General features: G+C 39.4%; 1 protein-coding gene across 8 annotated transcripts in view; it reads left to right on the top strand.

Annotated features, from left to right (window-relative positions):
- Positions 1–23,016, top strand: part of LOC136873912 (transcriptional repressor CTCF) — a 393,845-nt gene that overhangs the window by 183,261 nt on the left and 187,568 nt on the right. For all 8 annotated transcript variants that reach the window (XM_067147244.2, XM_067147245.2, XM_067147243.2 and 5 more), the window contains one exon: positions 9,463–9,632. In XM_067147244.2, the coding sequence (XP_067003345.1) occupies positions 9,463–9,632 (170 nt within the window). The remainder of the gene's footprint in view (positions 1–9,462; positions 9,633–23,016) is intronic.

The following is a 23,016-nucleotide window of genomic DNA, read 5'->3' on the forward strand; positions in this document are numbered from 1 at the left end:
AACCGCCAAGAGTCCTCCTTTTGAAGATGGATCGATTGTGGCACCACTATGACGAACTCAGGCCATTCCCAAAATTTATTGTAAATAGACTCGCACTTTGTAGAGTACGGAAGGTGCAGAAGTACGTTATCATCGCCCTGCAGGTCGAACTTGCAATTTGGTTGATGAAGAATACCTCGCAGAAGAATTGAGAGGTCGTCAATCGAGAGCTCCGCTAAGTCGGCACTTTTCCCCTGCCTTATAGTACAAGTGAAATCCGTCTGCGAGTGAGGCTAGCGTTAGCGCAGCCCGTCACGAGCCTGGCCAACGTCAGCCGTGCCCCCAGTAGAGAGCCGGCCCCCGTTGCCAATGGTGCCGATTTAATATATCTATAACTTTCTAAATTAATTCCCTTTTTAATATTTTAAAGAAATCTACATTCAAAAAGTTGGTTAATAATTGTTTCATGAATGACTGCTTTGGTACAGTGGAATCTGGTTACTAGGTTTTTGCAAAGTCCATGAAGATACAGTGTTGTAATGACAGAAGTATGCAAAACAAAATTGAAACCTAAGGCTCACTATTTTCAATCACTGTATTATTTTAGTACAGACAATATTGCAGGGATTTATATATATGTATGAAATGACACAGAGTTCAATGCCTGCCTGCTGACCATGATTGTTAAGTATTTGACTTGACCGTATTCAGTTCCTATTAGACCCGTATTGACTGATAATATTCATCAAACCTGTAAAAACAGGGCTAAGGGCCTTTCAATACAATTAATATACAATGCTATATGTTTATTTATTTACTATATCCTAACATCATACATGTTTCGAGAACAGATGTATTCTCTTCTTCAGTGATTAAGGGGAGTATGAATGGCCTATCCCGCTAATGTTAAATTTGCTATTTTCATGACCCATTTTCTCAAGAACTACTTGATGAAAGATAATGAAACTTTCAAAAATTATTTATACGTGCTTTATGTACACATTCCTCTAGTTTCATTGAAGTATATATTTTAGAAGTTGGGATATAAAGTTTTTTTCTCTGTTACATTTTTTACATCTTTTTTTTTTGTCACATGTTTATGAATTTTTCTTCAAATATACAAGTTATCTCTACAATTCTAGAGGTGTGGTATTACAAGAGTATTATACATGAACAGTGAAAACATCAATCTATCTTCTATAGATCCGGAGATAACGGGTCATTTGTCTGAAAAAAATTTGTTTTTCAGAAATTGCGATTAAAAATTAATTTAGATTGTAACTCATTTTTCAATGGAAACAACAGTAAGACTGTGTAGTCTTCATCATCTCCTACATTGTCCGAGTGTATCCTCTTCTTCCTCTTCAAAGATCTTGCCTCCTTGGACATTTTTAGGCCTTCAGTATGGCTCGTGTATTCCAACCAGTCTTCACACCCAGCTCCTCCAAGACTTTCAGTCTACCAGTACCGAGCTCGATAGCTGCAGTCGCTTAAGTGCGTCCAGTATCCAGTATTCAGGAGATAGTAGGTTCGAACCCCACTGTCGGCAGCCATGAAAATGGTTTTCCGTGGTTTCCCATTTTCACACCAGGCAAATGCTGGGGTTGTACCTTAATTAAGGCCACGCCCGCTTCCTTCCCACTCCTAGCCCTTTCCTGTCCCATCGTCGCCATAAGACCTATCTGTGTCGGTGCGACATAAAGCAAAAAAAAAAAAAAAAAGTCTACCAGTATTACCATCATTAAATGTGATGACAGCATTATTCCCACCAAGCTGCAATGTACGGTACCCCACAAATACATTTTTAGGTATTCTTGTCCACACTACATCGATGAATGACTCATTTATGCTTTGTGTTTTCCCAAATCTCTATAAACTAGCTGTATAGCCAACATATCACCCTCAAGTATAGAGTTCTTGTGGGTAAACGTATCTAAAATTCCAGCTGCTTCAGCTTTTTTGTATTTACACCACTTTCCAGAACAAGGGTTGTGGATTGGCTTGTCATCTGTTGATATTTTATGGAAAAAGATTGCCCTCACAGCCTTTTTCATATCATCTAGGTTAGTTTCATTGCTTCTGATTGCTTGACCATAGTATTCTGATAGTTGATTTATGGCATTGTCTAGCAGACGACCCCTTTTGCTCTTGTCATGATCAAATGTACTCGAGATCAATATCAGATTAGCACAACAGCACAAAGAATGAAAAAAAAAAAATGCACATTATACCAAGAATTTAGCACGCACAACATAAACAATAAATCCATTTGTTATGCCAGTTATGCAGCAATGTTTCCACTAGAATTTAAATCAAACCACAGCCTTCTAGACCTTATGGTTGTTGAGATATTAAGTGTTTACTGAAAAATGGTTTATGAAATCCTGAAAATGCCCTGCGCAACTAATTAAAATAAAATTAAATATACTTCTAATTAAAAAATATGTTTTTTTCAATAAAATGGTCATTTATATTCCCCTTAATAAAATCTCAAAATCTCTTAAGGAGAAGGTAAATCTACAACACGTAATAACATCAAACCAAACATTCATATTAAAATAAAATATATGCGTAATAACCTACAATAAAGTACCAATAGTTTATTCTCTCAGAACATCAGGAAATGTATTTTAGACTTCAGCAAGAAACAGAACAACAGGTTTTTTAAAATTTTCAGCTACGAATTGTACACTTCTGTTGACTTCAGCTTGTGCATCTTGAGTCAGAGCTCTCCTTATGAAACAGTGTCCTAAACCTTCAGGTTCTTGGGTCTCCATTTTGATAAGTAACTAATGTGGCAGCCCCACATCTGTCAGTTGAAGTTTGCCTTCCTTCCTTTTGAGACTTAACATGGTTAAGTTTCTCAGCAGCACTTCGTAGGGGACTGATCATATGGTGCTGCTACGTTTTTACATGGTAATGGTCCTATCCTTGACTGACTATGGTAATGCTTATGGTTCAGCATCAAAATCTATGCTAAACCTTTTGGACAGTATTCACCATAATGGAGTGTGGCTGACAACCAGAGCTTTCCATCCCAGCCTCCTCGCCGAATCATGAGTTGGGTCTTTACAAAGAAAGTGGCTTCGTCTTTTGGCAAAGCACTTCTTTATCCATGTATTATCTTTTTTCTCGATGCTAATTCCTTGGGGATTGTTGTTACGCTATAAGAAGAATAAGAATTCTTAATTGATGTGTATGACCTCGCCCCATTTTTCTGATAAAGTTGTGGTTACCAGTTGGTTACTGTACGATTTTTCCATATAAAGAAAGAAATGTTTTGACCTTATCTCATTATATCTTAAATCGATGATTGTTCCCCTGCCCCTAAATTATTGTATTATTGTGAAGAAAATATGATACAATTCACTTCCACCAGGCGAGTTAGCAGTGCGGTTAGAGGTGCGCGACTGTGAGCTTGCATCTGGGAGATAGTGGGTTCGAATCCCACTGTCGGCAGCCCTGAAGATGGTTTTCCGTGGTTTTCCGTGGTTTCCCATTTTCACATCAGGCAAATGCTGGGGCTGTACCATTAATTAAGGCCACGGCGGCTTCCTTCCAAGTCCTAGGCCTTTCCTATCCCATCGTCGCCATAAGACCTATATGTGTCGGTGCGACATAAAGCCACTTGCTTTAGCCAAAGTTTAATTTATTAAACCCTATTGTGTTTTAAACTACATCTGTCTTGGGTTTTTGCCTTTCTATACTGAGTTTTATTTGCGTAAGAGGCACGGGTCCAGTTCCTGACCAGTCATTAGTCACTTTCGACCACTCCACGGTATGAGTGTATATTACATGTAATATTACATGTAATAAATATCATTTTTGGTCCGTATTGATGATATTAGATTGAAATAATAACATTACGTTATTTATTAGACCACCTAATCAATACAAAATCGTCTTGGATGATTAGCTAACAAATTTATGTAAATCATCCAAGACGATTTTGTATTGATTAGGTGGTCTAATAAATAACGTAATGTTATTATTTCAATGAGTGTATATTGTGTGTGTTACTTCTTTGTAACGTTGAATGATGGTGTGTTTGCATATGTTCTTCGACTGTACCTCATTAGGCTTGAAGGAGGGTAAGTGTGCGGTTGACCACAGAGTTTCACTCACTTTTCCGTTCTTCAGGCCCACTTGACATCTCCGTGTTGGAGTACTGTCATTTCTCATGGGGAGGAATTCCAACAGCATATGTTCCTTTTCTTTTCCATCCAAATGAAATGTGGGGGTCTTTTGCCGGAGCTTTCTTCGGAGGGGTGTGATCGGATGTGTGGGTAGTAGAGGAAGATATTGAAACCCACGAGATAATAGAAACAGCTGGTGAGGGAGCTAACTCACGTGAAGCCTCTTCCTGACCTTGGAGATGTTAGATACATTATTTTTGTTATTTTCTTCTGTGGGTTTGATTTCTGATACAGTCGGAAGCAGTTGAATAACGTGCAAATTAGCAGGTAGAAAAACACCTTCATCGGCCACTTGCATGTTTTGCGAATGAAGGGATATAATGCAAGGTACTGATCTGCTGTGTCCACCCCCCGGCATGTTTTCTTTATATTCTGCTATGATTACCGGTTCTAGTTACTTCCTGCCGAATTTAGACTGTGTTTCAATCATTTCAGCGGAATGCATTGTTGATATCATGCTTATTGTTTTCTTGTACTTCCACGCAACAAGTAGAACGTTCCCTTCTTGTCTAAGTGTCATCTCACCTTTATTTAGTTGTTTTTGTTTATCCCCAAATTTTGTGGGTAGGCCTCTGTTTTGACGGATTGTTCCACGTATGACAGTGTCTTGCTCCCATAATTCTTTCGCTAACTGAACACTTTTATAATTATTGTCCATGTAGATGGAATATCCCAACCCTAGGTAGGGATTTAGAAGCTGAAGTACTGTATCATGAAGACCGATTCCACTGGCATCGTATATTTTCAGTTGGCATATGTATCCACTAGAGGATTCACAAACCATGCGGACCATTATTCCATTTTTCGCAGTCTTTCCCGGATTCTAAACATGGAATTGAAGGCGGCCTCTCCAAGCGAGCATTCCTTCATCTAGTGACAGGTTTTGCTCTGGGGTATACACTAAAGGAAACTGGTCTCTAAGCTATTCTAGCATTGACCTAAATTTGTAGAGCCCATCTGCAATGTCGTGCTGCCTGCTGTCATTGAAATGAAGGATGGACATTATACATTTGAAGCGGTTCCTAGGAATTATTTTAGAAAAAATCAGAGTTTCAAAAGTGGGTTCCTCTGCCCAGTACATTTTTATATCTGGCTTCCTAATAATACCAGTAATAAACAGTAGCCCTAAAAATTGCTTCATTTCTGACACTGAAAGTTTCCATGTCACCATTACTGAATACTTCTAGAATGGGTGTGGCGCGATACTAATTACCTGTTCTGCATACAGATTTGTCTGATCACAAATGTATGTGATAAAATCCTCTTACAAAAATTGATTGATGAAACACATCACATTGTCATTGTTCTGAACGCCGATATTTAAACCTGCATTGCCCACGAACTTTGGTAAAGGGGGATGATAATTTGTTGACTCGTCAGACACGGTTTGTATGTTATGGTTAGCAAGAAATAAGTAGGTGCCTCCTCATTTTCACTATCACTAGAATCTAATTCCGGAATGAGATCATCATGCGAATCTTCAGCTTGCAATAACTCGGATCACCTGCTCGAGATATATAAATTCTTTACTTGTCATATCTACTTGTTACATCACTCAGGGCCACTTGATTTTCAGCTGCGCAGATAAGAGAACTCGAGACTAGCACGTGTTTATTTAGATCACAAAGCCCACAATGCGGGAAATTACCCTTAAGTTGTAGTAAAAAATGTTCGCCTGCCTGCTATCTACCGGAAAAGTGATATACTGCGTCATCGAACGTACTTTTGAATGTACAATGTTAATAATAATTAACTCTAAAACCTCTTATCTCCATTTTTGACAAAATTATTTGCGATGATACCCTGTAAGTCATTGTTTTTCCCTTTAAAATGTTTATTTTGTAATAATGAAATGTATTACAGTATAATTAAAGGCCATATAAGTTGCAGTAACAGTATCAAATTCACAAATTCACCTTGTTAGGCCCAAAATTCACGACTTAAGAAAGTTTTTACATTCTCCTTATGAGGAAAGCAGTCAATATTGAACCTTCAAAGAAACCTGAATTTTTTAGGTCATGGTGTTATTAATGAGGAATTTTACCCATCAGATGTATGCATTCTCAGAGATTAGGTAGAGACGATGGACTTGTCAGTCCACTGCGGAAAGTCATTGCCTTGTTCTTGAAGTGATATGGACTAAAAGACAATGTATTATGGTGGAAATAATAATAATAATAATAATAATAATAATAATAATAATAATATTTAATGCTTCAAACGCAACCTTACCAAGTACACCCCAACAAGTCATTTCCGAGATCACAATGGAAAAGTTGCCTACAGCGACAAGGATAACTGCCAAATCTTGGCTAAATATTTTGAATCTCTTCTTAACTGCGAAGAACCAGAATCAGAATTCACCTTTGAAGAATCCAGACATCCCAACCCAGCCTCTTCTCCCCCCACAAAAGAGGAAATCAAACAGATAATTACATCATTAAAGAACAGCAAAGCACCTGGAGAAGATGCAATAATTGCTGAACTCTGGAAGTCTGCAGGTGAAAAGGCAATCGATAAACTAACTGAGATCATTCGCGAGATCTGGGAAACGGAAAAGATCCCAAATGATTGGACAGCAGCCCTGATTCATCCCCTACATAAGAAAGGTGACAAAACAGATGTAAACAACTATTGCGGCATCTCCCTTCTCTCAGTAACATACCAAATTCTCTCCAAAGCCTTTCAAACTTGGGCAGAAGAGCAACTTGATTCACAGTTGGGTGAATACTAAGGAGGCTTTAGAAAAGGACGATCTTGTGCAGAGCAGATCATGAAACTTAAGTCTGTCCTGTCGTACCTAAAATCCAGGAATAAGAATTTTGTAGTTACTTTTGTTGACTTCCAAAAAGCCTACGACTCCATAGATCGACACACACTCCTCAGCATTCTGAAGGAAATGGGCTTAGACAACAAAACGAGAGCTATCATTCAACAGACCTTAACCAGTGCTACATCCAGGGTGAAATTCAGGGGAGAAATTTCGAACGTCTTCGAAATCAAGACTGGTGTTAGGCAAGGGGATGGACTATCACTGCTTCTCTTCAACTGCGTTCTGGAGAATATCATTCGGGAATGGCGCAGGGGGATGTGCAAGGAAGAGTTTGAGAATGGCCTTAGAATAGAATATAAGAAAGATGATCTTATCATATACTGCCTAGCTTTTGTAGATGACCTAGCGATTTTTTCTGATTCCCTAGATACTGCTGAAAAACAAATTAACCAACTGAGAATCCAAGCAGCAAAAGCTGGCCTCCAAATCTCTTTTCAAAAAACAGAGTTTATAACCAACATCAAGCCAGCTCCCAGAGAGCTCATTGTGGAACAGGGAAAAATCAAGCAGGTTGAAAAGTTTAAGTACTTAGGCGAGTGGATAGTACCTAACAACTCTGAGAAAGAAGCAATCATGTGCAGAATCAACAAGATGGAGGTGCCATATCAGCTGACTAGGAATGTCTATAACAAAAGATCAGTGTCCATCAACGCCAAACTTAAGCATTATTGTTCGGTTGTACGCCCGGAAGCATTGTACGCAGCAGAATGCGTTGCAATGAACAGAAAAGGTCTGATGGAGAAGCTAGAAGCTAAAGAAAGAAAAATCCTGAGAAAGATTCTTGGACCAGTCAAAGAAAATGGTGAGTACAGGAGACGACAAAACAGAGATCTGTACCAGCATATGGAGAGGATAATGGACACGATTCGGAAAAGGAGGATTCATTTTTATAGCCATATAGCACGCATGAGCACACAGAGACAGACCAATAGGATCTTTTCCTACTTTCTTAACAAGAAAACCAAGGGACCCTGGTTTATCGAAGTTGAAAAAGACCTTCAAGAAATAGGAATCACACTCGAAGACATCCAGAAACGTGCTCCTCTCCAGAATGAGCTCCACGGATACAAGAGGTTCCAAGAAAGGTCAAAGTTCAAAACAGGCAAGAAGTGGACTGATGAAAGAAAGGAGGCTCACAGAACGAGAATGCGTGAGTACTGGGGAAGAATTAAAGCTCAAGGATGCAAACGGTTGAAATAACATGGCCCACAGCAGGCCGAAATGAAGAAAGAGGAAGAAGAATATTTAATGCAGCCAATGGCCATATAATAATACAGTTATAGCCGTAGTGGTCAATTTATAGTTCTATAGTTTATATAGCACTTAACTATTAGAGAATTTTGTCAGAGAGATTTGTCTGCTTTTGCATTTTATCACATCGTATCTATCACATTGGTCGCCACAGAGTTTACACTGGCACAGTTCACTTGGATCATGGTAGGTGTATCTCTTGCAGATTTTGTAGTGGAAACCATGGACCGCAAAGCGAGTCATGGTGTGCCTCAGTTCATAGTTGGGCGTTATCCATTCCCTGTTGATCATCGCATCTGTGGAGAAGAAATCTAGCCATATATCTTCCCTTTTGTCCTGAAGTTTCTTTAATAGGCTCTGGTATGCTCCTGACGTGGGTAGTGATAATTCAAGCCTTAGATCTTCAATATAGAAGGGTTCTTTGGCAAGCAGGCAGACCAAGCGTGATGGGGTAAACTTATAGACTCATTATGGTGGAAATAAGGGTAAGCTTGTGCCTTGAAGCAGAACTGTTAGTAGCGATATTCCTATGCTGAATGGCATCCACACACTTTTTAATTGTTATTTGTTTATGTTATAGTTGCATTTTGCTTAATTATTCTCTCAATTGAGTACATATTTCAGGTTAGGGATAGTAGGAAGCATTTATTGGGAATTTGTCAAGGGAATAACCTGAACCTGTAATAAGTGCTGTGCCAGATCAACTATGTTAGATGAGTCAAATCAGTGGGGCTTGTGACTTTTTAGTTTAAACATTAGTAATTCTTAATCAATTCCTTCTGATCTGAGCTGAGGAATCCATTATTTCTGCATCTTCCTTCTGTTGAGTTTAAGAGCTCATAAATTTTTTTTTGTTTGTTTTGCTATTTGTTTTACGTCGCACCGACACAGAAAGGTCTTATGGCGACGTTGGAATAGGAAAGGCCTAGGGATGGGAAGGAAGCGGCCGTGGCCTTAATTAAGCTACCGCCCCAGCATTTGCCTGGTGTGAAATTGGGAAACCACGGAAAACCATCTTCAGGGTTGCCGACAGTGGGGTTCGAAACCACTATCTCCCGATTACTGGATACTGACCGCACTTAAGCGACTGCAGCTATCGAGCTCGGTAGAGCTCTTGAAACATCATAACATATATATCATCTCTGTGAATCATATCCAAGAAGACAGTGGTAATATTGTTAAAGACAATTTGTTATTTTACAGGTATTTACTCTCTCGGCATATGAAATCCCATTCTGAGGAGAGGCCTCATAAATGTAGTGTGTGTGAGAGAGGTTTCAAGACACTAGCTTCCCTCCAAAATCATGTTAATACACACACAGGAACTAAACCACATCGGTGTAAATTCTGTGACAGTGCTTTCACAACATCAGGTAAGAATTAATTTATGTTTGTGTGAGTATGAATGTTTTGTGTGTGTTGATGATGCCGTCTGCATTTAGACACCTGTGTAAACTTCCCCTTTTCTGTGTCATCAAATGCAGTTGAACTAAGAGAGAAATGTCATTTAGTCTGTGCTCGCTATTTAATTGAAATAAAAGGAAATATTTTCCTCATTGATATTCACGTCATCGATATTAATTTGCTTTATTAGTTCAGGATCCACAGTGCAATTACCTGCTAGTCAGCTTATAGTCAAAGTGTCAGCAGTTTGTGTAGAACAGACATTAGTGTGAATTTCAGCATCCTGAATTTGCCTTGTGCCGGCAGACAACAATTTTCCTTACGGCAGTCCCGATCAGCTAAATGACAGAAGGTGTAACTGTTAATTACGAAGCAGGGTTAATTTAATATTTGTTCATGGAGGTGGGGGGAATGATGACAATGCCATAGCAATAATAAGGAATTGTCGTTATATTTTTGATAATATTTAAGGAACTCTGCATGAAGGTACAGGTTCTTAATTGTTAAGAGTATTAGAGCGTCATGGAAACAATATTATTGTTGACATGATGCTGTATAGACTTTTGGGCTTATGCTGTGTCAAGAAAATAAGGTGAAATTCTTAACTTTTCGCAGAAAACTGTGCTCTGCGTCCTCAGAAGAAATCTCGACTGACCACGAGAAAGGCTTCTTAAACAATGACCCTTTGAAATTTTGAACATTATACTAGAAGTGGAAATGGTACGTTCATTCACCACCGGATGGCCCCCAAGACGTGGCACTATGCTAGCGTTCGAAGCGGAAGCTGACCGAACCCTCACAATCAGAGTAAGCGGCTCGCATAACGTGTTTTGCATAACATATAACATAGACAGGTGTAAGATATAGACACAAGCCTGGAATGAAACATTTGGTGATGAGAAACGTACGAATTTGGAAAGAAAAAAAAACCCACCGAGACGAAATAACAATAGTGAAGCGGGCAGGGAAGGGAACTACCTATGTAAATTTTTTATGGTTGGCAACCAGGTATTACTTAATTGATAGGCGATGTCCCTGTTGAAATTGTTAGGATTTCTACGTATTTCCACAGCTTCCCTTATAATCCTGGACCTGTAGTGTCTAGTGTGGGTAAGAGTCGAGCATCTTGGAACATGACATCATAACCCAACGACAGAGCGTGCTCAGCTATTGCCAGTTTGTCTGGTTGGTTGAGACGAATATTACGTTCATGTTCTTTGATACGGGTACCAATGGACCGGCATGTTTGGCCGATGTATACCTTACCGCACGTGCAGGAAATTTCGTTTACCTCAGGATGTAAAAGGGGGGACATTTTGTCCTTGGTTTTACTCAGACTGTGAGCATTTTTATTTATTTATTTATTTATTTATTTATTTATTTATTTATTTATTTATTTATTTATTTATTTATTTATTTATTGATGTCTTTATTTGTGGCGAAGTTAGAGCTCTTGGCCCCCTCTTACACTTAACCACATTATGCGGCTTAACACTGAATCCAAACTTAATATTCAAACTTAACACAGTGTATATAATATAATAGTAATATAACTTAATAAACTCTAAAACTAAAAGATTACATCCTAAGTCTAAATTTAGAAAAATAAATTCAATATTAACTACTCTAGGTGGAAATCATAAAATATAACAGTAATTTATGTAAACTTTTGGGAACTATTTACTCCAGACATTCACTCTCACATTCACTCATAACTACATGATATAGCCTACGTATTCAAGAGGAAATCTTTAGACTGTCTTTTGAAGGTAATTAATGAGGAACAATTTCTAATTTCAGGGGGTAAAGCATTCCATATTCTAGCGCCCGACACAAGGAAAGAATTACTGAAGGCAGATGTATGATGTGGAGGTATTGCAATTGTTGACCCAGATCGCGTGTCACGGTCATGAAAGGAGGATAGAAAACGGAAATTACTGGAGAGATATTCAGGTATATTTTCGGTCAAGAGTCGATAGATAAGGGTTGATACATGGTGATTCCTCTGCTGCTCTACTTTTAACCAAGAAAGTTGTGCATAAAAAGGGGATACATGCGAGGCAAAATTCAATGAAAAAATAAATCTAATGCAGGAGTTTAAAGCTCTCTGCAATTTCCTATTTTGTTCACTGGTAGCATCCAGCAACACAACATCACAATAGTTAAAAATTGGAAGTGTCAATGTTTGAACCAGTTTTATTTTTAAGTTGAGAGGTAATACGGTCTGGTGAATCTTAAGGGGATGAAGTGATGAGTGAACTTTCCTGCATACGTTAGTGACATGCTCATCCCAGTTTAAAGTTTCATTTATAGTGACTCCAAGGCTTTTTACTGATTTACAGAATGGGATAGCAACGCCATTTAGTTGAATGACTGGAATTTGTAGACTGTGTAGATGGGCAAGCAGTTTCCTCTGGCCTAGTATAATAGCTTGTGTTTTCGTTGGGTTGATGGAGAGAGAATTCTCAGCTGCATAACAGCTGATCTGTTCTAAGTTTCGGTTCATATTTTCAATAGCTGCATTTATGTCATTCACTTTTGTGTGACAGTAAATTTGAAGGTCGTCAGCATAGAGATGGTAGTTGCAGTTTTTCAACTTAGAAGAGATGTCATTCAAATATAAAATAAACAACAGGGGGCCGAGTATAGAACCTTGTGGCACACCATTAACTTTGTACTTCCACTCCGTTCTCTTATCATTCATGACAACACACTGTCGTCGGTTATGGAGGTAGGAAGCGAACAATTTGAGAGCAGCGCGGCTAAACTGGAAGGAATGCAATTTTGCTATTAATATGTCCGTGCTAATAGTGTCAAAAGCACTGCTGAAGTCTAGGAGAATGAGCACGGTCACTTTGCGTTCGTCCATTGCTTTTCTTACGTCATCCGTAACTTTTAGAAGAGCAGTAGATGTACTATGTCCTTTTTTAAATCCAGATTGCAGGTGATCAAGTAACGAATGATGCATCAAATATTGGAGCAGTTGTTCATGCATGAGTTTTTCTAAGACTTTCGAAAGTGAAGAAAGTATACAGACAGGTCGATAGTCAGATGGAGAATTTGCTAGAGATTTTTTTGGTACTGGGAAAATTAAGGCATCCTTCCAAACAGTTGGGAAGTAGCCTTCCAAAAGACATGAGTTACATATGTGGGTTGAAATTGGCAGTACTACATCTATCAAGGTAACGACGAAGGATATCGGGATGTCGTCCACTCCGATTGCTTGCGATTTGATTGATGTTAGTTTTCTTCTTACATCGTTTTCATTTACTTTACGAAATTTGAACAAAGGCCGTTGTGGTAATGGAGTAGATTGAAGAGAATTTATTGTTGTTTGTATAATATGAGGGTGGGTATTAACTATTTCTCTAGTAAAGTGGGCATTTAATTCATCTGGATTTATGTCATGCGTATTGGAGTTTGTAGTTTGCCTCCCAATACCTACGGATCTGAGTTGTTTCCAGGTACTTTTTGTGTTTAAGTTACTGGCTAATTGTTGGAAGTACGCATATTTTTTGTTTCTGATTATTTGTTTAACTTTATTTCTAAGCACACGGTACTTTTCAAAATCTTCAGTTGATAATGTCTGCTTGTAACATCTGTGTAGTGCATCTCGTTCAGCCATTGCAGACTTAATGTCATTTGTTAACCATGGAGCAGCTTTGCGAGTCACCCTAGCAGTACGTTTAGGTACGTGTTTGTTATATAATCCCAACAATAATGTGTTAAACCTCTTTACTTTTTCGTCATTGTCAGTCAAGTGCAGTATTTTGTCCCACGGGCAGAGATTAGCATCTTGTATCAATTGTTGAGGATTAAAATTTTTCATGTCTCTATAGGTTATCCACTTCGGCTTTGTTTTGGGAACTTTCAAAGAATAAGCTAAATACGTGAGATCGTGGTATGAAATACCAGGTACAGAAGTTTGTCCGTGTTTTAGTATTTTCTGAGGATTATTTGTGATAAGTAAATCTATTAGAGTGTGTGAGGATCCGTTAGCCGTGTGCACGTGGTGAGTGGGGTTAAGTGGCAACGCTGACATGTTACAAGAGGTTAGTATGTTCTGTAAACGATTTGCTTCAACGGAGTCTGTTAACAGGTTTGTGTTAAAGTCGCCAAATATGAGTACATGTTCGTAGATAGGTAGGAGTCTTAGTAAATTTTCTTCGAAGTCTGTGAAGTTTCCTGCTTTGGGTGGTTTGTAAACAACTCCAATCAGTACTTTGGTCTTATCAACAGATAGTTCTACAAACATATATTCAGTTAAGGTATCTGTAGATAATGTCGAAGTTTGTATAATCTTCCCCGTTAAATTATTTTTGTAGTATAGAGCTACTCCTCCTCCACGGCGCTTCGGTCTATTGTGAAAAACTGCATTAAATCCTTCTATATTTACCGAGTTCAGAGGGACCGAGTCCTTCATCCAACTCTCACTAATTGCTACAACATTTACCATGCTTCCTTCAAAAATAGCTTTCAGCTCAGTGTGATGGGCAATTATAGACTGAGCATTGACATGGGCACACAATAATGAGCGGGGAAAGGACGAGAATTCTCTCTCCAGGTGACTGTGGGCGGGGTAAGAGGGGGTCAGGGAAAGAGAAGGGTGGGAGGGTTCAGTATCTTTTTTTTTTTTTTTTTTTTGCTAGGGGCTTTACGTCGCACCGACACAGATAGGTCTTATGGCGACGATGGGATAGGAAAGGCCTAGGAGTTGGAAGGAAGCGGCTGTGGCCTTAATTAAGGTACAGCCCCAGCATTTGCCTGGTGTGAAAATGGGAAACCACGGAAAACCATCTTCAGGGCTGCCGATAGTGGGATTCGAACCTACTATCTCCCGGATGCAAGCTCACAGCCGCGCGCCTCAACGCGCACGGCCAACTCGCCCGGTGGGTTCAGTATCAAGGTGAAGGTTGTTTACCCTGCCCAGGGAGAAAGCTACATTATTACCTGTGTTAGCCATAATCAAAAATAAACAGAAGGCAACTTACCATGGTTTCCTCTTGCCTACGTAAGCCACTTGAATCATTTAAACATTCACTCGCACTAAACTTATAATAAAACCACTTATAATTAAATCGTAAATCCATGAGTCATGTACTCTACTAATCACCTAGCCCTGAAATAACAGCATTTAGTTCCGCTGTAGTGGTCACAGTGAATTTGTTTTTGTTTTTGCCTAGAACTACTATTCTTCCTTCCTGGGTCCAAACGTTACGCACTCCGAGCTGGTCTCAATTTAACAGATCTTTTCTAGAAGCAGTCAGTGACTCCGTAACCAATAGTTTGGTGCCTTTGAAGAGCTTCTTAGCGCGCCAGACACGATCGCGAACATGACGAATTTCCCGAGGTCACGACTTCCGCAGCTGATCTGCGTAGAGGGCGCAATCTATGTCATCCATCGATAATTCCACTTGTAGGTAAGACTTTACTGTCTCTATCACTTTGGCATTCTCAGCCGGTTCTTCTTTCACCCTGTGTATGAGTAGACAATTCCGTCTACTGTATTGTTCGGCTTCGTCAGCCCTGGCTTCGTGCTGGTCAAGACGCTGTTGAGATGTACTGGCGAAAGTCTTTGAACTCGGAACAGAGGGAAGACAGATTTTCATCGGCGCGGTCGTTAGTGTTGGCAGCTCTGCTGGCACTGGCTGATGTCAACTGTTCCAAGCGAGCTTGGAACTCATCCATCCGTTTAACAAACTTTATTTCAAAGTCCGACACACGCTTATTTACACTTTTTACTAGAACTAGACGTCAGTTGTCTGGTGTAATTACTGACACACACTCACCGGACCTGTCTGCTAATAATCTTGCTAATTCAGGCTGGTAACACAGAGCCCTCCTACACAACACACACAGCACGCGCCATTTTATTTCATATTTGATTTTAGTGGCGGTACCAAACACGGTTTTTATATTGTGTTTGCGGAGGACTTTGGCAATTTGATCTTTTTCATTCCTGAAGAGGAAAGACCCCTCCCCAGTGTGTTCTTGTGGTGCCGACTTCACCATGGCCCACATCCTCACAGAGTGCGCTGATCCATCTGGCCTAAGACAGAGCCTCGGCCTGCAGAAAACACTTGAACGCATACTAGCCGATGACACGACTACTTCTGATCTCGTCATCCGCTTTATGTGCGACAGTGGACTAATCAAGGCTATATAAATTACAAGTGTACTGTTACTTGGGGAACGCATGTTCCCTTTTGATTCGTTAGTAATTTTTTAGCCTAATTCAATAATTTTTTTATTTATTTTGTAATGCGTTTCCAAATTCCTTTGTTGAATAAATAATTTTGCTTTTATTTTAAATTTCTTGTCCACTAATTTGTTCAGAGAGGATGGTTGCCTCGTTGTACTTCCTCTTAAAACAAAAATCACCACCACCACCATTTCAGCTTCTTCTTCCGCTCCCAAAACTTCTTCATCCTGTCGGACCTGGCTGCCCTTTGGTTGTCAGTAATGGTGTACTTCCTTTGTTCAAATGTTATGAGTTTGAATCACAAGTGTTTATTCCTCTGCCTTCAATTTGGAGCATTGATAAATTTAACACATTGCGGACCGGTCCCGAGAAAACTCGTGCATGCCTGGCCGAACGTTGCGGACCGGTCCCGAGTTATCTCGTGTTAGCAGCAGACTGAAGTTTCGTGCTATCTTTTGATATATACCGGAACTATTTGGAGGTCAAGGGTGCTAGAACTCTTATGTATGGTTCTACACAATCGATAGTCGCATTTCTTTTCGATTATTCATCATATCATAGCTTTTCTTTGCATTTCCTGACAACATGTTTACAAAGTTTGAAGAGCCATGCAAGATGGCAGCGCTCAGGGATCGCACGTGTTTAGACAGGGATGAAATTATTCGCGTATTATGTGCTGATACAGGCTCAGAATATCGAAATGATGCTGAATATTTAGAGTTCGACGATGAAATACATTCTAACAGAAATGTTTCAAGTGATGACGAATAGATATCCCTATCTTCAAGGTGTGGAACTCACGTGGCGCAGGACGAGGCTCATAATTGTATTACGGGTGTAAATATTCTAAATATTGTAAATAATATAGTGTTTTCTGACAACTAGGTTATGAACAACAGTAAACCTAGGCTAGAGGATTTTGAACGTGCTCCTGATATAAAGGTATGGCCTAATGAACCTCGAAACGTAGGACAAGTATCAGTACTTATGTTTGTGAGGACTTTTTCATTATGTAGCTGAGCAGACAAACTTATACTAAGAGCAGAATTCACATTCTCATAACGTATCCCGTAAAACCCAAGGTGGACTATTGTCCCTAAGAAGGAAATTTAAAAAATGTTTTTTGTATATTGATAGGGCAGGTTAAGAAACCGTATCTGAAAGATTACTGGCCAACCGATCCCCTAATAGAAGCCATTTATTTCGGAAAACTATGAGCCGAAATAGATTTCAGCAAATACTTACCTAACTGCATTTCAACTACTAATCAGGAATGCCTCCAGAATAAAACACAGTAGTCCTTCAAAGGCTAGTGAAGTTCTGGCAGTTTATTTGAATGCATGCACTCCAGTTTGGAGGTAGTTAGAAAGTGGCCGGGAACAGGGCTGTGCATGGGGTGAAGGGCACCCGGTCCGCAATGTGTTAATACTTCTAAATCATTTATGATCTCTGTGAACCAAGTGTTTTTCCAGAAGTAACTAAATAACTGCTTCACTAGTCGGGTTTCTGGCAGTCTGACTATATTACCAAAGAAAAGGCAATTCTCCTTTTCCACATTGTATCTATTATTGATTCGCTTTCATGATATACCACTACATTAGGTAAAAATCTCTATTGGCCATCAGCTTGGTGTTTCTTAATGATGATTGTCCTGATGATTCTTCTGTCTACTTTCTGCAATTTATCGGTTGTTGATTTAGTCTTCATCTTCAAGAGCATTTCACTAGCATAAGTTGCTTTGCGTTTTACAACTGTATTGTAATGTCAAAATTTAGCATTCATGGAGAGATATTTTTTTTAATAAGTTGGCCAAGTGACTCGCTGTGCTGTTTTCAGTTCGTCTATCGATGTTTTCTCTGTTGTGTTCCGGGTTATAATTTACCCAAGATATTTGAACTTCTTCTTGTTTCCGAATTTGGCCGCCTATGGACCGCATTAAATCTAAGGCTTCTTCTTCTTCTTCTTATTCTTCTTCTCCTCCTCCTCCTCCTCCTCCTCCTCCTCCTGCTCCCAGAACCTTATCATCCTTTCACTTCTTATATTCCTTTCTGTCTCAGAGATGACCAATTTGGGTCTACATTTTGGTGGTTTTCCCTGGAATGTTTTGATGCTGTCCACTCTGCTTTCTGTTGTGAATCGTCGATTTTAAGCCCAGTTTCTATTGCATCTCTTTACCTCTTTGACCTACTTCGTCGAAGCTTTCAGTCCAGTGATGTTCTTGAATATTTTCTTAGTTAGCCATTTCTCATCCATTCTTTCTAGATGCCCATAGAATTTTAGCTTTTGCTTTTGCATGGTGACTGATTTTTTCGGTGTATTTGTAGAGATCACCATTTTTTTCCGTTCCTCCACTCCCCATCAGCATTTTTCTGTGGTCATAAAATTTTCCTTAAAATTCTCCTCCCCTTTCTTTCGAGCTCTTGAAGCTCCTCCTTTTTATTCATTGTCAGGCCCTCTGAAGCGTAGAGACGCTCTCTCTGGCTTTACCACTGTACTGTAGGGTCTAAGTTTCGCCTTGCAAGATAGTGCTCTTTTGTTCTACGTGTTCTGGGTTAACCTATAAGCTCATTCTAGTTTTCTAATTCTTGCCCTATTCACAATTGTAATTTGTTTTCCATTGTTGAGGTGAATGGCTGCTGTTTCAATTCTGAAGGTCGGCATCATTTCAGTCTTTGAAAACGAGATTTGCCGTGCGAATTTTGCAGTAATTTTCTCGAGTTCTTCAATTTGAAATTAGCTTCTTCCACACTACTTGCTAGTAATGCAAGATCATCTATGAATGCTAGACAATTAATTGTAATATTTCTGCCTATCTTGATGTTTGTATGACATTTCTTCATTCTCGCATGACTTTCTCCAAGGCACAGTTAAACAGTAATGGCGAGTGTCCATCTCCCTGTCGAAGTCCAGTGTGGATTTCAAGTGGCTCAGACATTTCACCTCTAAAGTTGACTTTCGAGTTGGTATTCTTAAGAGTAATTCCATTACGACTGATGAGTTTTTGGTGTAAACCAAATTCCTTAAGGACTTTCGGTTATGCCTCATGATGAATACTGTCATAAGCTTTTTTGAAATCAACAAAAGTGATGATTAATCTTTTGTTCCGAACTCTGTGGTGTTTTATGATGTACTTTAAACTAAGGATTTGATTTGATCGAGACAGCTTCGTCCTGGTCGAAATCCTCCCTGATAGTCTTCCAGTTCCTGGTCAAGTTGTTCCTGAATTCTTGTATATATAATTTTAGATAAAATCTTATAAATAACATAAAGCTGAGATATACCCCGATAATTACTGGGACCTGATCAATCACCTTTTTGGTCTAGTGGCTGGATTATTGCTGTAGTCCATTCCTCAGGCATTTCTTCAGTATTCCAGATGTCTATGATATGTTCGTGTAAATTTTGAAGGGTTTGTTTATTTGCATTCTTCCATAGTTATGCTTCCAATTGATTCTCTCCTGCTGCTTTGTAGTTCGTGAGGGAATTTATTGCTTTGATCACTTCATCATAAGTTGGCGGTATAACTTTTTCCATTGGAGTTTTATTTTCTAAGGAAGGATCACAATCAAATTGTTCTTTTGGATCTTCACAGTTAAGTAATTCTTTAAAATAGTTGCCCATAATTTTAGCATTATCCCTATTATTGTGTGCCATTTCCCTATTTGTATTTTTCATCATAAGTGTAGGTGGGGGAGCAGTAGCAATTATCCAATCATACGTCTTTGCTATTTTAGCCACTCTTTATGATTGATATTGTTGGAATGTTTTGTAATAGTCTCTTGTTTTATGTTGACTAAATGCTTCTTCTATGGAATTCAGTGTTTCTTTTTATAATTTCTTTGGTTGTTTGTCTTCTGGCATTCACGAGTTCTTCGCGAGATTTTTCGGTATTCCATTGTTGGTCAGATAACCACGCTTTATGACTTTTTTGAATTGCACTGTCACATTCCTCATTCCTCCAGGCATGCTGCTTTCTCCTTTTAATGGGAGCAATTTCCTCAGCTACAGTTTTCAGTTGTTAGTTATCGTCCCCAGTTTGTTACTTAATGGTGTTTTAGATCTCTCCATATGTATTTTATTATTTATTAAATAACTGGGATCATAATTTCTTCGCCTAATAGATTAAGATATTTTTAACCAGGCGAGTTGGCCGTGCGCGTCGAGGCGCGCGGCTGTGAGCTTGCATCCGGGAGATAGTAGGTTCGAATCCCACTATCGGCAGCCCTGAAGATGGTTTCCCATGGTTTCCCATTTTCACACCAGGCAAATGCTGGGGCTGTACCTTAATTAAGGCCACGGCCGCTTCCTTCCAACTCCTAGACCTTTCCTATCCCATCGTCGCCATAAGACCTATCTGTGTCGGTGCGACATTAAGCCCCTAGCAAAAAAAAAATGTCTCCGTTTAGGTGCGAATGATGTGGGCAGATTTGGCAGTTGGAGGAATTAGGAATTAGTGTATTCACCATGTGAGGGTGCAGATGAGGATGAAGTTAACAAGTCTTATGAAGCATTGAGTGACATCATAGTCAGGGTCAACAGCAAGGATAGGATAGTGCTAATGGGCGATTTCAATGCAAGAGTTGGAAATAGAATTGAAGGATACGAAAGGGTGATTGGTAAATGTGGGGAAGATGTGGAAGCTAATGGGAATGGAAAGTGTTTGCTGGACTTCTGTGCTAGTATGGGTTTAGCAGTTACGAATACAAGGGATACCTGATCCATAATAGACTATATCTTAACCGGCTCCTAATTCAGGAAGTCTGTTAGGAATGTACGAATATTCCGGGGATTTTTCAATGATACAGACCACTATCTGATCTATAGTGAACTAAGAATCTCTAGGCCTAGGATGGAGAAAGTGAAATCTGTCTACAAACAAATAAGGGTAGAAAATCTCCAGGGTGAAGGAATTAGACAGAAGTACATGGATATGATGAATGAGAAGTTTTGAACAGTGGACAGTAAGCACGTTCAGGATATAGAAAGAGAATGGGTGGCATGCAGGGATGGTGTAGTAGAAATGGCAAGGGAATGCCTAGGAACAGCTGTGTGTAAAGATGGGAAAAAGCAAACATCTTGGTGGAATAATGAAGTGACAGCAGCTTGCAAACATAGAAAGAAGGCTTATCAGAAATGGCATCAAACAAGGACTGATGTGGACAGGGGATTGTACGTAGTTGAAAGAAATAGAGTGAAACCAATAGTTGTTGAATCCAAATGAATTTGTGGGAAGATTTTGGTAATAACCGGGAAAGGCTAGGTCAAGCAGCAGGGAATCCTTTCTGGACAGTAATCAAGAATCTTAAGAAGGGAGGGAAAAAGGAAATGAACAGTGTTTTGGATAATTCAGGTGAACTCAAAATAGATTCCAGGTAATCACTGGATAGGTTGAGGGAATATTTTGAACATCTTCTCAACGTTCAAGGAAATCTTTCTGGTGGTGTTGCGAACAACCTAGCTCATGGGAGGAGGAAAATGATGTTGGTGAAATTATGCTTGAGGAAGTGGAAAGGATGGTAAATAAACTCCATTGACATAAAGCAGCAGGAATTGATGAAATTAGACCTGAAATGGTGAAGTTTAGTGGGAAGGCAGGGATGAATTGGCTTCATAGAGTAGTAAGATTAGCATGGAGTATTGGAAAGGTATCTTCAGATTGGACAGAAGCAGTAATTGCACCTATCTGTTAGGGAGGGAACAGGAAGGATTGCAACAACTATCGAGGTATCTCAATGATTTGTATACCAGGCATCTTGGAAGGGAGGGTGCGGTTAGTAGTTGAGAGGAAGTTGGATGAAAACCAGTGTGGTTTCAGACCACAGAGGGGCTGTTAGGATCAGATTTCAGTATGCGCCAGGTAATTGAAAATGCTACGAGAGGAATAGACAGTTGAGTTTATGTTTCATAGATCAGAGAAAACATATGACAGGCTACCAAGGGAAAAGATGTTCGCCTTACTGGCGGACTATGGAATTAAGGATAGATTATTAAAATCAATCGAAGGCATTTATGTTGACAATTGGTCTTCAGTGAGAATTGATGGTAGAATGAGTTCTTGGTTCAGGGTACTTACAGGGGTTAGACAAGGCTGTAATCTTTCACCTTTGCTGTCCATAGTTTACATGGATCATCTGCTGAAAGGTATCAAGTGGCAAGGATGGATTTAGTTTGGTGGAAATGTAGTAAGCAGTCTGGCCTATGTTGACGACTTGGTGCCAATGGCAGATTGTGCCGAAAGCCTGCAGTCTAATATCTTGGAACTTGACAATAGGTGCACTGAGTATGGTATAAAAATTAGCCTTTCAAAGACTAAATTGCTGTCAGTAGGTAAGATACTCAACAGAATTGAATGTCAGATTGGTAATACAAAGCTGGAACGGGTAGATGATTTCATGTATTTAGGTTGTATGTTCTCTCAGGTTGGTAATATAGTAAGTGAGATTGAATCAAGTAATAGTATCGCTAAAGCTAATCGCAGTTGCGATAAAGTGTTCTGTAAGAAGGAAGTCAGCTCCCGGACAAAACCATCTTTACATCGGTCTGTTTTCAGACCAACTTTGCTTTACGCGAGTGAAAGCTGGGTAGACTCAGGATATCTTATCCATAAGTTAGAAGTAACAGAAATGAAAGTAGCAAGAATGATTGCTGGTACAAACAGGTGAGAACAATGGCAGGAAGGTACTCGGAATGAAGAGATAAGGGATATGTTAGGAATGAACTCGATGGATGAAGCTGTACGCATAAACTAGTTTGGGTGGTGGGGTCATGTGAGGCAAATGGAGGAGAATAGGTTACCTAGGAGAATAATGGACTCTGGTATGGTGGGTAAGAGAAGTAGAGGGAAATCAAGACGACGATTGTTAGACTCAGTTTCTATAGGTATAGAACTAAATGAGGCCACAGTACTAGCTGCAGATAGAGGATTGTGATGACATTTAGTAAATTCACTGAGGCTTGCAGACTGAACGCTGAAAGGCATAACGGTCTATAATTATAATGTATGTATGTTTAGGTGTTAACTTTATTTTTATTTTTGATATATAATGATCTGAATCAATGTCGACCCCCCGGAGGACTTTCACATTTTAAACTTTGTAGTAATCTCTGTCCATAGCTACATGGTCAATTTTAAACTCCCCCAATTTTATATT

Source organism: Anabrus simplex, chromosome 5, assembly GCF_040414725.1.
Source record: "Anabrus simplex isolate iqAnaSimp1 chromosome 5, ASM4041472v1, whole genome shotgun sequence".
Taxonomy (NCBI): Eukaryota; Metazoa; Arthropoda; class Insecta; order Orthoptera; family Tettigoniidae; genus Anabrus; species Anabrus simplex.